This window comes from Amblyomma americanum, chromosome 2 (assembly GCF_052857255.1).
Source record: "Amblyomma americanum isolate KBUSLIRL-KWMA chromosome 2, ASM5285725v1, whole genome shotgun sequence".
Classification (NCBI taxonomy): Eukaryota; Metazoa; Arthropoda; class Arachnida; order Ixodida; family Ixodidae; genus Amblyomma; species Amblyomma americanum.
In genome coordinates this window covers 6,231,586-6,246,783 of record NC_135498.1, presented here as the reverse complement: position 1 = coordinate 6,246,783, position 15,198 = coordinate 6,231,586, and the positions used below count along the sequence as shown (strand labels likewise).

Sequence of the window (15,198 nt, the reverse complement as noted above, 5' to 3'; positions counted from 1 at the left end):
CGCAAGAGGTGGTCGGCAGCCCGCGCGACCGCACTCGGGCGATGATTCCCGTGGGAAACGCCCGGCTGCCGCTCGGCGACCCCCGCCCGGACGGCGGTCACCAAAAGGGGCGGCCGACAGGTTTCCGGTCACTCGTCGGCGGCGGCCGAGCACCTTTCGTCCTCGCACCACGGCGCCACTTTCGCAGAGGGGCAACCACGGCGATGATACCGTTTCTTCCGAAATTAAAAGCGCATCGCTTTTCTTCTCCTATCGGCCCCCGGTTTGTGCATTGGTTCTGCGGTGTTCCGGTCGTGCCTGGTTAACCTGACGACGGGGAACGTGCAATGGGCTGCGCTTTTAGGGTGTTCCACAGAGTAGCGCATGAGAGCTTCATCCCAGGTGTGTCTAGTGAATGTAAGAGCTCCGCTTCTGCCACAAAGGTAGCAAAGGCGGCACCTAGTACCTTCTAGGAGCGTTATCTGACTGACGGTTCTCGTGCATGGCGTCAAGTGTTGCTCCGCATTGAATCTTTTTAGTCGTACCGCTCTCCCACCCCTTCCTTTTAAATGGATGACCACAGTTAAAAGAAGACGGCAAGCGTTATCACAAGCATGCGACATCAATCGCGTACACGGATCACTCGTAAGAACTGCCGCGTAAGATATCTCGCAAGGGAAACAAACTACCCGGCGACAGTAGCACAAAGCTCACAGTCAGAAAACATTTCTCAAGTTACTGTCAGACAAAACGCGTTTTAGTCATGGTTGGGGCTATAAGAAAGAGAACATGGCTGCGCAGCGTTTCTATGGGCCTCAATTTTGTTGTGCGATAACAGCTCTGCTTGGGAGTCTGGTTGGTTATTCTGAGCCGCTCTAAGCCAAACCGCATAGCCTTCCATTTTTTTATAACCGACAAGAAAGGCTGAAAACATATTGCTTTCATTGGGGGAGCGACGTACGTATTTCGCAGTAGAAGAAGAAGCCATAAATAGTTTTTTCCACCTTATTGCCTGCACTTTTGCAAAGCTCGGAGGGCACACGCGAAACTGGATAAATTTACAGCGCGCCTCTCTACATGCCTGTGTTCCTGAGTGCTGCTGGAGCAGCGTCTTTTGGTAGTGCGCGGCAAAAGACTTCGTGCCATTTTCCCGGAACAAGCGACTTGTCCATGAATTATGAATAGCTTTCAAATGAGTGAGAGAGAGGGTTAGTGAGTGAGCTGCTTGGAAGAGTGGAGATTTAGTGAGTGAGTGAGTGAGTGAGTGATAGGATCACCGATCGAGCGAACAATTAAGAGATTGTTAAATTAGTGAATGCGTGTATCAGCTCGCACATCATCACTGACGTCGGATGTAGCATTCCAGGCGCGCGGCCGGTCGTTAAAATCGCCGCACATCTACCTCTGTATAAAAATTGGTTAGTTAAAATCGGTAGCCTTTAGAAACAACGTGTTTTTTATTTCAAATATGAAAATCATTTTTTTTAATAATGACTGATGAGTGCGTCTTTCATCTGACAGTTCGCATCAGCGGATGGGACAAGGACGGGTATTGCTGACCTCTTCAGTAGACAAAAACAACGAGCCAGTTTAACAGTCATCGTCTTCTCTTTGGATTGCCGTAAAACCCCATGCCTGGAAACGTGCAGCGCCTGATAAAAGCTACGTGCGATAAGACGGCATAGCCAGCAGGTGCTCGCGGTCAGAAACGAACTAGAACCATCAGCAAGTGTCGCCCTGGTCCGTCGACAGAGAGGACGCAATCCTTTCCAGCGGACCAGAATATCCCTCTCGCCGCTCTACTGCCCAGGGCCTTTCTACACCGACTTCTACAATAAACACTATCTCGGAGTGGCACGATCGCACTCATTTAAGCTGGTGAACATTATTGGGTTCTCACACCGGCATGCCGCCGTCAAGTGCAAGGGGAAGGTCAAGTAATGCATGCAGTCTTGAATCGCAGATTTTTCGCAAAGGTTGTAAGGAACACTGCGGGGCTCGGTGTTAGACAAAGCCAGCGGGATTCATTCATTCATTCATTCATTCATTCATTCATTCATTCATTCATTCATTCATTCATTCATTCATTCATTCATTCATTCATTCATTCATTTCCAACATACCGTTGGGGGTCCCCAGGCGAAAAAGCTGTTGAGAAACAGCTTGAGAGTGTCTGGGCGCGGTACAAGACAGCAGCATACAGAGTACCACCGTGAAATAACAGTTCACACCCAAAAAATAGTCACAATTTAGACAAGTGTCAGCCAATTTACACTGCACACGCAAAACTCGTCACAAACGTTTTTTTTTTCAGCACAGATATCAGGATCGAAAGCAAAATGAACAAAAAATTACAAATAGCGCTGAGAGAAAACGTTGAAGGAGAAGAATCATAAATGAGCCGCATTTTTTTTGAAGAAGTGAGAATTATGCCGGACTGTTCGCCGTCGCAGATGACCAGGAGATTACTAATAAGAACAACGAGAAGACACGAGAAATGAGACACTACTAGCAGCGCATCAGTAATATGACACGAGCTATTACCGTTCCTATAGGTCAACCGCAGCTAGCATGAAATTCCAAAAACAATTGGCCTATGCTGGAGGTAATGATCATGTTTCATTTCGACGCATGAAAGCAAGAGCGTAAGCAAAAGCTCGAGTAATACACTGTTTAAAAGCGCAATTCCATCTCCTAAATTTCCTTATATGCCCTAAATGGCATCGTTAACTGAGGGGGGAAAATGTCGCGGATAGCATTCAAAGCCAACTGTCCTCGGTCCGCAATTTCCTCTTCATTTATAGGCCACCACCGATCTTTGACGTAAGCCAGATGCGATGGCACTGATGTCGCTGGCTGGGTCTACTGGGGTAAAACATGGGGGCGAAAAATGAGCTTAGCACCCTTAGGAATACATGGAAACAAAACTTTTCAAAGCAGCTGTCTGATTTCACAGTGCAGACATGATGTCGTCCCTTCGAGAAAAACAACCAAGTTCCTCCTGGAACAGATTCTGAAAGTATGAAGCGTTATTTCGAAGGCAATGTATTTTTAACAGAGAGCAGGAATAGACCACCTTTTGGGGGCATGTCCAGCTTCACAAGACACATTTATTGCGCCGTTTTAAAAAAGATGAATTCTAAATGATGTAGAGTACTTTCACACATTCTTCTTCTTCAAAGCACTCACCAACTGTTAGCAATCGCTCGCCTCCATGGGTATTCTTTGAAACAAAAAAAAATATTTCTGAAACTTTCACTTACATCTGTTCCCATGGGCCGCGCTTCCCCCGCCCCGTACCCCAGCACGGAATCACCTCCATGCGCACGTAACGAGATGTTTTAAAAATGCGTCGCCTTCGAGATGACGCTTCATACTTGCAGAACCTGCTATAGTATGAATTTGATTGTTCGTCACGAAGGGACTGCGAAATCAGAAAAGTACTTTGAAATATTTTGCTTCCACGTATTCCTATGGGCACTAAGCCTTATTTTTCACCCCCCCCCCCCTTTCTCACATCCGCTTGCCGTGAACCCCCCGCTTTGTTTGCATGCACGGTTGTTTGTAAACACGTGTAGACGATCCCGAAGCAGAAGTTTCCTCTTTCCAGACGACATCTCGTCAATGGCTTTCTCATTCGCGAGAGTGTTGGAAACTCGACGGCGCTGTGTCATGCAGCAGTTTTGTCAGGGGCGCGGAGGGAAACGGGGAATTATTTATCCCCGAGCCCTGTCATGCACACGCCTGCGCGAGCCCCCGTAATCAGAACGTTTCCCGACAGGAGACGCGCGCAACCGGAATATTCCAAACGCATCGTCGGCAGCACGATCATGGCTGCCGTACCGGAGACTACAAGTCAGCGCTCAATCGGATTCGCCAGCCAGCCGGGCGGACGTGACAAGGCTTCGGAGCAGCCACACTCAATCTTCCAAATTCTGTGCAGAACAGTTAGCGGAACCTTTCTTCCTGAAGTAAAGAATAACAGCGAAAGCCAACTTTTGATGCATTAATACGGCGTCAATCTATTTTCTTTTTCTTTCATTGGCGTTCCGCAGGAACGCAATACTGCGGTATCGGTTACGCCCTTGAACGTCTCTAGTACGACATTTAGTACCGCTAAACTAACCTAATGCAAGTTTTCCACGCTGCATTACGCTTGACGCCGAGGACGCTTGACGGCCCCGTTCCTATCTTTTCCGTACAGAAATCGCAAAACCCCCACCATACCCGTAAAGTCTGGTGTTCACTGTAGCGCACTATATGTCGCTGCAGCGGACGCACAGAAACGAGAAGCCTCAGAAGCTTAGTGTATTTCTGGTGCGCCAGACTCGACCGCAGACGCAATCGCATGAGGTCGAATAAAGTTTCAGCCGAAAGCTCTTGCTCTTAAAAGAAGGCGAGCGTTTGCGTTTCCAGCTAGAATTTCTCAACAAGGTCAGCGGTTTTCATTCCCGTACCGAGAAAACCGTCGAGATCAAATGCGTGTGGTGCGCATGAGCGCAGTGCAGAAACTCATTTCACGCATTCGTAACGCACTTAAAATTCGACGCTGCCGCATAAAGTAGGCGTATACTCCGCTGCTTCTGGGATCCAAGTTCCTGGTCAGAGATGCGCGTCCAAACTAAGTCGCTACGTCAGATGCGGCGCTTTTCCATGCACTGGCAGTAGATTCTGATAACTGTTCTTTTAAGTACGAGTCCCTGACATTTGGGTTTTCGGATATCATGCATGACTTCAGGAATACTACCGCTTGATTCAGCAAAGGACGCAGGCTACAGACTAGCAGCTCCTCACAAATTATAATGCCCGGTCGTAAGCATCGAACGAGGAACCTAAAAGTATTCTTTAGTACCCGACCGATAGTTATTTGTACTGTATTACAGCCTTATGAAGCTCCAATAGGAGGGAGACCAATAACACATCTGTTGCGCCTAGTTGGTGCATGGTGATACAGATGAACGATGTGCGCAAACTATTCGACGAACCACACACACGGGAGAAACACAATGACTGGCGCAACACTAACAACTATTTTATTTTTCTTACACCAACGCATAGATATATATTTATCCACACTTGCGCAAACTAACAAAAATTTCAGTCATGCAAGATTACTAGCAACGGCGCTAGTAAGACTACTAGCTATAAGACGCTAAATAAGACGCTAGGGAGACTGTTGCCGCACTCGGAGAGCAGCTTCACGGCGTCGTGCTCGGGGATGAATTCCAGGTTGATATGGCGGCTGCACACAGGCTGCGCGGCAAACAAGCAAGGAACTCCATGTGCATCGGCACACACTAAAGGAGCCACGGCCGCAGAGGAAACCACGCCTCCGCGTTCTTTCATATTAGCAGCGAAAGCAAACGCACATCGAGATATCCTTCTCACGCTGTAGGCACAGTCAATGTCACTGGGCGAGTAGAGGAGCTAGGGCTATTGAGCTGCCAGCTGAGTGGACGAATCAGTCCATTCTGCCAAAATGAGTGAGTGAGTGAGTGAGTGAGTGAGTGAGTGAGTGAGAGTGAGTGAGTGAGTGAGTGAGTGAGTGAGTGAGTGAGTGAGTGAGTGAGTGAGTGAGTGAGTGAGTGAGTGAGTGAGTGAGTGAGTGAGTGAGTGAGTGAGTGAGTGAAGAAACAATGCCGCGAGTGGGTACCTTCTTTATGTGCTTCCTTTTTTTTCAGTGGGAAGTGGAATTTTTTGTTACTTTCCTAATAGTATCTCCAACGTGTGGTGAATCTTCTGGTGGCGGCCGTAGAAAAAATAAAAAAGGGAAAAATAATATCTGCGCGCTCCCACCCACATCCATGTAGAGAGAAAGCTGCATATTTTTCACAGCCACAATCTCGTCCCTCTGGACCATACCCGCCTCCAGTAAGGCCTCATGGCCCGAACCCGCTCCACTGCTTCCTCCGGCGCACGTCCCTCGGGGGACGGTCGGAAGAAGAGACACGGCTCATCGCGGCCGAGTGGCGTCGTCGCCGTGTCTGCCCACTCGAAAGAGAAGGGAGAGAGCCTCTCGTTTCTCTTCTGTCGCAGAGAGAGAGTGAAAGAAGCGATCAGCGAAGGTAAAAAGATGAAACAGTACCTTCTCTCCCCCCAATCTTCCCTTCCGCTTCTTCGCCAAGACAAACTGGAGGAAAGCGTGAAAAAAACGAAGCCGCCGCTGCCGGTCTGGAAAAGCGACGGAGGCGTCTCTGCACAGACCTTGCGCTTGTTTCACTGTCTAGTTTATTTTATTCTGGGAAGCCCGGCTCGTCACGCTACGCGAATTAAAAGCAGAGCCAGGAAGACTTTAAAGCCCATCGTTGTTTCGCTCGAACGGCTGAGGCGGAAATCGGAGGGGAAACAAAGGCCTCGTCGAGCCGCGGGGCAGGATCTGGCGCCGGAATGTAAGAACCAGCGGTACAATGATAAGCAGATGATAAAGGAGAACAAAAAAAAAACGCCTGAAGATGGGCCGCCGGTATCCTCGGTAATGTTTTTCCCGGAAATCGCTGCTTTATTAAGCCCGCTTGGAAAACAATCAAATTAGTCGCGCCTAATGACTTCAGCTGTGCCATTGAATTTGCATCGCAATAAAATCAAGAAGCGCTTTTATTATTTTTTTACCCAAAGTCGCGAGTCGTACGGTATTAGCATTCCCCAGTTCCCTCGATTTTTCTTCTCTGTCTGCTTCGAATGTTGACGCAGTTGAGCGCTCACGTGCTCGTGTTGTTGTTTATTCACTCTCTCGTCACCGATATTAACTAAGAAGCTTCGCGCAGGTCGTAAAACCTGGTGGCCGAGTTTCTCCATGCGAAGCGCGATCCCAATAGAATGGAAATTCGACGACATGCACGTTGGTCACGTTTCTGAGGCTCTCCCTCATTTCATTCCAACAGCTGTTCTGAAAGCATCTGATACGCCCATGTGTACCTGGCGTCTGGGCTTGAGTTGTGTAACAGTATTGAAGTCGGCCCCTTTGAAGGCTCGGCTCAACCTTGTGCAGTCAAATGGTGCGACGCTCATGCTATACCGTCAAAGGTCGGCGCACAGCCGCTCCCATTTACGAGTGCGGTTATTACGTCTCGTCCTTTCCCAAAGTCGCAACAACACAGACGGCAGTAATGAAAGCAGAGACAGTCTAAACGAGAGCCATCTCAGTCGCTACTGTGGCTCAGTGGGTATGAAGTCTGACTCAGAACACGGGTTCACGGCTTCCGAATTTTGACGGTTGCGAAATGAAAAGCAACGATCGAGTAATGAGGTTTTGGTGCGCCAAGAAACCGCAGTCGGTCGAAGTCACTAAGCGCGAGCCCTCCGCTGATGCGGTGCGCACAGTGTTGACTTGACATTTAAAAACCCATTAAACATTAACTGAATTATGCGGAAGTCTGGGAGAGCACTGCAACCGTGTCTGCAACTAGAAACACAAGATGAGGTTTTGTGCACGTGGGTCAATACGCAAAACTTCTGATTGTGAAGTTTCAAGAAACACGAAGCTCTTCAAGAACGCGACACGCTCGGTGATTTTCACGCTTATGCAAGTAGAGAGTCTGTAACACAATAAACATTCAGAGACGCTGAGCACTCGGCCCACCATAAAAACTGGTAGAATAGGGCTAATTAATGTACACCAATCATGATTTATTTTGTTGGTTCGAATCTCCCGCCATTTCGCGTGATTTGCTCCATGACTGCGAGATGGCGCTCTTGGTCAAGCTCCTTTGTTATCGATAAAGCGGCTACGCGTCCTGATTTCGGCTTGCACGTGCAAGTACCCGCATGCTATTTTTTGACTGACTTGTGCACGGATGGAAGATGGTGAGGACGGTTGACATCTAAAGCACAGCGCGAGAGACTTGGAAGTTTAACACAAGGGCGTTGAATTCCTAGGGACAACCCCAGTTCCATTCTACAATACCTCATTCACTGACTTCATCTCTCCCGCAGCATTACTTTTACTTGTATGCCTACGTACAAATACGAATGTTAAATTTTTACATTCTATTCGTTGTCATTTTACCCTGTATTGTTTTGCCCATGTATTGCAAATAAACATGTTTTTTGGCTTCCGACAAAAAAATAAGAAAAAATTCAGAAGGCACTTATGTCTGCTTGCGTGCTGTGAAGGCGAAACTATCAGTGTGTCATCGTGAGCGTTCGGCCTCGACGCAGGTTGCGCACTGAGAAATTAAACGAAGGCGCGCTTCCGAACGCTCATTCCACAAACGCTGGGTGCGCAAAGGCCCGAGTGAAACACTCGGACACTCGGTTCGAATACTTGTCGCGAGCTAGCCTCCAACTTAAGAGACGTGTGTTATATGCAACGAGAAATCGTATGACACTCGTCGAACGCTGTACGACAAACGGTTTGCTCACATTTTTGCTACGAATGTAGTCGAGAAAACTGGCGGCACATTGAGGTCGGCCAGTGGGTGTTATATATAGACGAATGAAATGCATATAGCCGTCTGAAAAAGCGGTACTCGGCTTGCTGTGCGGGCCCTGCGGGCGCTTGATGACGTCACCCTATTTTTCTTTCCATCGCTGGGATTTTCAGTGCCATCTGCGAGTACACACCCGCATCACGAGGACTCGTAATGGGACTAGTAATGGTTTCTCATTAAAAAAAAAAAACGACGGTAGCGTAGAGGTCTAATGCCGTGGCCAGCGAAGTTGATCTATTCGCGCCGCCGCGAGTAACAATCGCATGCGCTCTGCTTGTTACTCTATTTCTAATACTTTAATTTCACACCTCAACCGAGTGTGACAAACCACACAGCATTTTGGGCCGGCTCTATCTCCTTACGCTTTGGCATGAGCCTCTATACTCTTAAAAGAGACAGGTAGATTTTGTAACATTAAAACCTTATCAGGAAATTTTGCATTCACCCACTTACCAAGCCTGACAACATTGCTTAATTACCTAGGGGTTAAAATCAATTGTTTGCTTTTCTAAGCAAAGGAGATACATGAGGTGTTTCAACTATAAATCCTTAAAATACCCACAAGAAGCCCTCGATGCTGTCAGTTTTCTCAACGGCAGCTTCACTCGGAACACACACATACAAAATGCATTCCCTTACTGCGCCCACCTTAGAATGCTTCTTTGCATCAAACTTCACAATATTAATTCTCCAGTTTTTTTTTTCGAACGATCCCGCTTCAGTAAAACACCGTGTAGGACCAAATGCCGAGAGCACAGCATGGAAACATTTGGATCCGTCTTCTAAAAACACAGAAAGTGGATGATCACGAGCAAAATTACAACGACCAGATTCCAAACAACAAAGTTTCAGGTGCTGCCATCAAGCACTCTTGGCAGCACATTAGGTTGGACGTACGGCTGGCGCCGCATAAAGTGCGCTTGCACACTTCCGAATAGCTGCTGTATATATAGTGTAGCCACAGTTGTCATCGACATAGATCGGTTTGGAAGAGAATGCAAAAAAAAATACTCCTTGATACGGCAACGAAGTTAAAACGAGTTCGTTCTTCATTACAAATCTTACTCTACCCGAGCTTTCCCGCTGTGTTGTATCACAGCGCATGTACGTGTAAACTATGCATACAAGTGCAGAGAGGAGCTCTCAGCGAGGCGCTAAGTGTACACGGAGCTCGTAAGAATAAAAAAAAAACATTTCAAAAGCAAAAACGAAAAAAAAAGACAAGACAGTGAGGAGGCAAGCATGAACACGAAGCATGGTGCAACTTCAAAAGGACAAAGGGAAATACTGAAAATACCGAGCAATAATAAGTGAGGTCATTGGCGAAGGGCCGCGCATCATTACGAAGAGTCTGACACTATTTTCAGCGCCCGAAACAAATGAAACTCCTCGGAGGCAAAGTAATGCGGAATGCCGCCACCACTTCGCGCAAAGTGTTTGGGTTTGCTGATGGTAAGCGCGCTTTGTTTCTTTTCTTTGCGCCGTGCAACAGCAGAGCATGAGTTGTCGACGCCGGGCGAGACACGTCGCGCTTGCTTTTCAGCTCTGCGCTTTGGCTTCGAAACGGCCTCGTTGCTACTAGCGGTACTCTGACATCAGCTTCAAGCAAATGTCGCGGAAACGCACGCGAAGTTGGCCTGTTGACATGCTGACAGTTAAGCATGCGGTGCAATGAGAAAAATAATACGACCCGCATTACAGGGGCACCTAATAGCCCGAACGGGAACCCTTTGCCGACATGAAGCGGATGCGTCCCATTGTGTGCAGCTGAGGTGAAAAGACTACAAAGTGAAGGAAAGGGTTAGCGGGACTAAGTCTGAGCAAGTGAAGTGAACGGGGATAGGATCGGCGACACTGGACGCACTTTCCGTGCACTTTGCTGGGTTCGAAAGAGAAGTGTACGATAGTCATAATATCCTGAGCTCCTCGTTTTAAGTGCTAACGTATAATCAGACAATTGGGAGTGTCGGGAGGTCAGGAGGTTACGATATAGTTCATTATAACAGCATGCAAACAACTGGAGTTGTAAAACAGACTGTGTCAGCGCTTGTGAACGCCGACAATCTATTATTTTTTCCTTAGCAGAACCAATAATCTGCGTATGCCTTACTCCCAGCGTCTTTTGACGTTTAGCCGTAAGGACCGGAGTACTTGAGCGCTGAAATACAGCAGAAGGTCAACTAAACATTGGCCAAACACTTTCAGCGTGCTTCTGACAGCATTTGGTTACAGGAAGAGTAAGGCGCAGGATTTAGCATTAGAATAACTATATATAAAAGCTTTCTTTTAGGAAAACTAAACAGTATACGAAGCGCCATAAAGAGCTGGCCATGTCTGATGATAACGGCGCATTAAACGTGTCCTACGTCACGACCAGGATCTTCACAACGGAGCGACGGATGCAACGCACGTGACCACAGCGACGAGCGCGGCCTACTCGTGGAGAAACACGATGGTCGGGAATCGAGACTATAAATGAAATTCCGGGCAGTTTTTATAAACCAGAGCCTTTCTACACATGCCTGCTGCTTAGACGCGTACGGCAAACACACCGTTTTTACAATGAGAAACAAAGCCTTAATATGAAGTAAAGAAAAAAGGAACAGTACACGGACGAAGGGGGTACACCAGATGAGAGGCATAATAAACGGACGCGCGCCACTAAACGACACGTGTTTCTTGCCCACACCGTGCGGTAGAGGGAAAGCGAAAGGGGGAGAGCGTTCCGATGCGTGCGTCTCGACCGCAACACGCGACGCTCGTGTGCCGGAATCGTGGGCGGTGTCCCCACGCGAGCGCAGCGTCGGGATAAATAATCGCGCCCTTGCCGACATGGCGAGGCCAGGCCCGTGCGATGATGAACGCTTAAGCGGACAACGAGCCCATCATTTTCCCTACCACGCGAGCATTTGATCTCTTTCTCCCTCTTACTCTCTCTCTCTCAGCTCTAGGATAATTCGGAGGGCTTTGTGAGTTAGGGCGAACAAGAGCAGAATGAAAACGTTCTTCTCAGGGCAGAAACAAGAACTCTGCTATGCCGCGAGGAAATAATGGCTTCACTAGACAGGCTACGAATCGAGGTCACATGGCTCTGCAGCACTGATAGTGCACGTGAAAGATATCAGTAATGAGTGCATGCTTGTTTTGCTTTTTCTTTATCGCTGGGGCTCACGGTGCTTTCTGCAACCGCTTTTGCGACAGACGACTCTATGCCGGGAACGCACAGGAACCACTTGATGGCACTTGACGACAGTGCAGTCAATAAATGCCTCTAAAGCATAAGTGAAAAGCGCCATTGGTTTCTTGTTATTTTTTTAGTAGTTTTTCGATAGAGGCACGAAATATTTATAGCGTCGTCAAGTTTTAACCCGGAAGCAAGATAAACTCGGCTCGTTAGCGCGAAACAAGTGTCCACGAAAAGAATATGCAAATGATCCGCTCAGCCACCCCGAGCAGAAGCAGGGGGTCGCTGCTTTGGTAAAGTGCTGCTGCGCAAACGCTCGAACATCGCGTTTCTTTTCGTAAGAACACACTTTTACTATCAGAGCCCACGTTGGAAACAGTGATAGCATTCGGTATGATAACACTACGGCCCTGCGTATAGATGCCGAAAAGCCTCCATCTAGCTCTTGCCCTTTCCGAAAGCACGAGTAGAGAAGAGTAGTCTAGTAGCAGTGTGACTGTGAGGAATAATGAAACTTTACCACCAGCCCCGTTCAAGCAGTAACCGGTGACACCTATTGTGTCATTTGGATCGCTTGTCGTGCAAAGAGATGCTTGTAAAAAGAATGATTGCATATAGGCTTCTATAAAAACACCTCTAGAGAGCCAGATGTGCTTCTAGGTAGCGCGGTGGCGAGGCGAAGTACAAGTCGACGCTTTTGTCACTCTTCGAAGTGACGTTCAAGTGCGAGTTATGAATTAGTACTTTTCCGATATTAAAAGTCCGCAAAAGAAATTTTATAAGATTGACTTTTTTTTTTCATGATGTCTATACATAAACTCTGACATAGACGGAGAGATGTCCTAATATATATTTGCAGAAGGAAAGAAATGTTTTAAAGAGTGCAAAATTCTTTGCAGTATGGTCCACCGCCACGGCTGATCTCCCGTTTATCCTGTTTCTTCGAAAATTCCAATATGAAATTTTCTAGTGTGAAATGCTCTTTCAGTGCTTTGAAATGATGCCTTTTCCCATGCTTTCTGCTTGTGCAGCGAAGTTATTTTGCGCGTCTTCATTACTGTATCCTTCACCGTAAAGGGCTGAGCAGGAGGTTCAATAAACCAAAACAACTGAAAAGAGTGACAAAAGACACTAAGTATAACTCAGGAGATGCATGCTCTCAACACTCAAATATGAAGCGCATCCTATCACTGAGCACAAAAAGATGCGGATTACGCTGACCAGATCAAAGCAGATACCCTCACACACAAAGTCCCTACCAGTAACGCATCCTCAACTGTACCTTCTGAAGCCGGCTCCGCTCTTCCCATCTTAATATTTTCTTTAAGGAAAAAGTACACGTGCCGTCGTTCCCCTCCCTCATTATTTAAAGAGATTGGAGGAAGTGTTTCTTAAAAGGACTAGGACTTAGGCGACTCTTACGCCGTCGGTGACGTGCCTGAAGAGGACGCACAATCGAGCACATAACCAAGGTACTCTACGCCGGCCGCAGAGGTGGACGTTCACCACCTGCTGTGGACTTGTGCAGGAACAAGGGCTTCAAGGATACGAATATTACGGGAAGTGCGACTCACGGTCCCAAGAGGGAAGACTTCTCCATGCGGCTCACCGACAACAATAAGAGCAGGAGCCTGCTTAGGCTCCTGCGAGACTTTCTATACTCTACAGCCAGCCCTCGGTACGCCTGATGGAAACAGTTCGAATAAAAAAAGCTACAGAGGAGTACTCGCGCGGTCTTTATTGTGGCGTAGATGGATAGGTACCATATAAGCGGCAGTCCGCTCTAAGCTAAAGCTCCAAACAGAGCGCACCACTTACGTCATCGTCTGGAACCGAGCGCGTCCTTCCAACTTGCATGACGGGCAGAGAAGGCGTGCGCTTCAGCCGGCCCGATATTTTCCTCCTGAGCACGACGCTAAGGTCTAGCCAGCTCCTCTTGGTGAGGTCCTCCTGGGACTTCTTTATTCGTGGAAGAGTCGCCAGGCCGTTAGCTGCCGCCGCCGCCGCCATCATGGAGGCGTGCGGACCATCCGTGAAGTCCAACGAGTACTTCCGTCTCCCCAGGGCCATCGATGTCTCGACTCGCTTCAGCGGCACAAGAGCCCGCACAGCCCTGTCCCAAGTGGATGTCCGGGGACTGTCCTTCGCGGACAGCTGTTCCTGTCGGCCCGGAGCTGACCCACCGCGATAACGCTCGGAGTGGCGCGCAACGATATCGTAACTCGAGCTCCACGGGCACAACCCCCCTGTGTGCTCCGGGATGTATGCCAATGAGACTGACTCGGGGTACTCCCGAGGCTTCAGCGAGTCCTCGCTGATGCTGCGCGCGGGGCCGCGCTTGTGGAAAACCCCGTTTGTAGACTTGTCCAATGAGTCAGCGCTCGAATCTCGCACTACCTCTGCCTGCGAGCATAGGCTCGATGAGCGCCGCTCCCTTATGGGCATTAGATCAGCCACAAAGCCTTGGGCCGTTTGCAACGCTCGGTTTCAGGCTCAATGTGTCTTCGTTCAGGCTAACGTGCGCAGTCCATGAGCGAGCGCTTAGCGTTCAGCAGTGGCGGCCTCTAGTGCGAACAGTCGGAGTGAGCGCGCTGTAGACCTTGGACTCTGGATGCGAGGTTCAGGCTGTGCAGAATGAAGATTCTTTGTAGTAAGCCGTCTTCCACTGGAATTGGGACAGAGGTGCCGACATCAGCAAACAGCCACAATATGCACTAGCGTGACGACTGCGAAAACGCTTTGGAGCAAGCTTGCTCTGTCGTTTCCCAAGCACGAAGAGCACGATAACACGAATTCACACTGGGCCTCGCGATGACCCTCTCATCACCCGGAGGCCGTCACGAACAGCAGCGAGAGGTATCCTTCGGCACACGGTCCACTCCAGCCGGTCACACAGTCGCAGGCATTCCTCCTCGACAGCACACGAAGCTAATATAGCACTCCACACATACGGGATGACCGGTCCGTCTGTCTGCGAACGCCAGGCCCTGTCGCGAACGGCAGCGAATCAACCAGCATGCCAACAGCGCGAGCGGGGAGGCGAATCCAAAGGTAATATCGAGAAGGTGGGAGCCGGCGCGATAGTGATTCCGTGTCCCAGGTAACAAGATTAGAGAGGAGCTCATTCTTTTATTGAAACGCTGCGACCTTCTCATCTCGTGCGCCGACTCCCCCGCCCCTCTCGCTGCCCGGGAGCGGGGGAGGGGAACCTTATCAACGTCAGGCAAGCGGATTCCCGGACGCCGTCCAAGCGAGTGAAGCTCCCGGCCGACGCATGGGGGACTGCAGCTGTTGAGATGCGCCGCTCTTGCACGGACACTGCGGGCGAGTGACCCTTGCGGACACTGCCACGTCCTGTCAGCATATTTGTGCCGTGTGCTGCGTGCGATGCCCGAATGTGCTGCAGGTGGGGTAGCACTCGACGTCGCGAACCCTTCATCGCGTATCGTCTTTTGGAGAAGGTGTTTCTTTATCGGCTTCACGCTATCGGCGAGTACACAAATCCGCGCAGGCAGTGGCGCGAGTGCCTCAACGCAACAAAAGCAGCAGTGGTGCGAAATCCTGGTCGCTGCTGGGGCACTCTATTAACTCTATTAACGGGTTACC

The 15,198-nt window shown here is 49.0% G+C and overlaps 1 protein-coding gene across 5 annotated transcripts in view; it reads right to left on the bottom strand.

The window, feature by feature from the left end:
• The window catches only part of LOC144120480 (pleckstrin homology domain-containing family G member 5-like), a 626,877-nt gene that overhangs the window by 345,428 nt on the left and 266,251 nt on the right, over positions 1 to 15,198 (bottom strand). For 2 of the 5 annotated variants that reach the window (XM_077652908.1, XM_077652909.1), the window contains exon 1: positions 13,411 to 14,186. The exons of the other annotated variants lie outside the window; for them this stretch is intronic. In XM_077652908.1, the coding sequence (XP_077509034.1) occupies positions 13,411 to 14,037 (627 nt within the window). In that variant the 5' untranslated portion in view covers positions 14,038 to 14,186. Of the gene's footprint in view, positions 1 to 13,410; positions 14,187 to 15,198 lie in introns of those variants that run through there. 5 annotated transcript variants of the gene reach the window in all.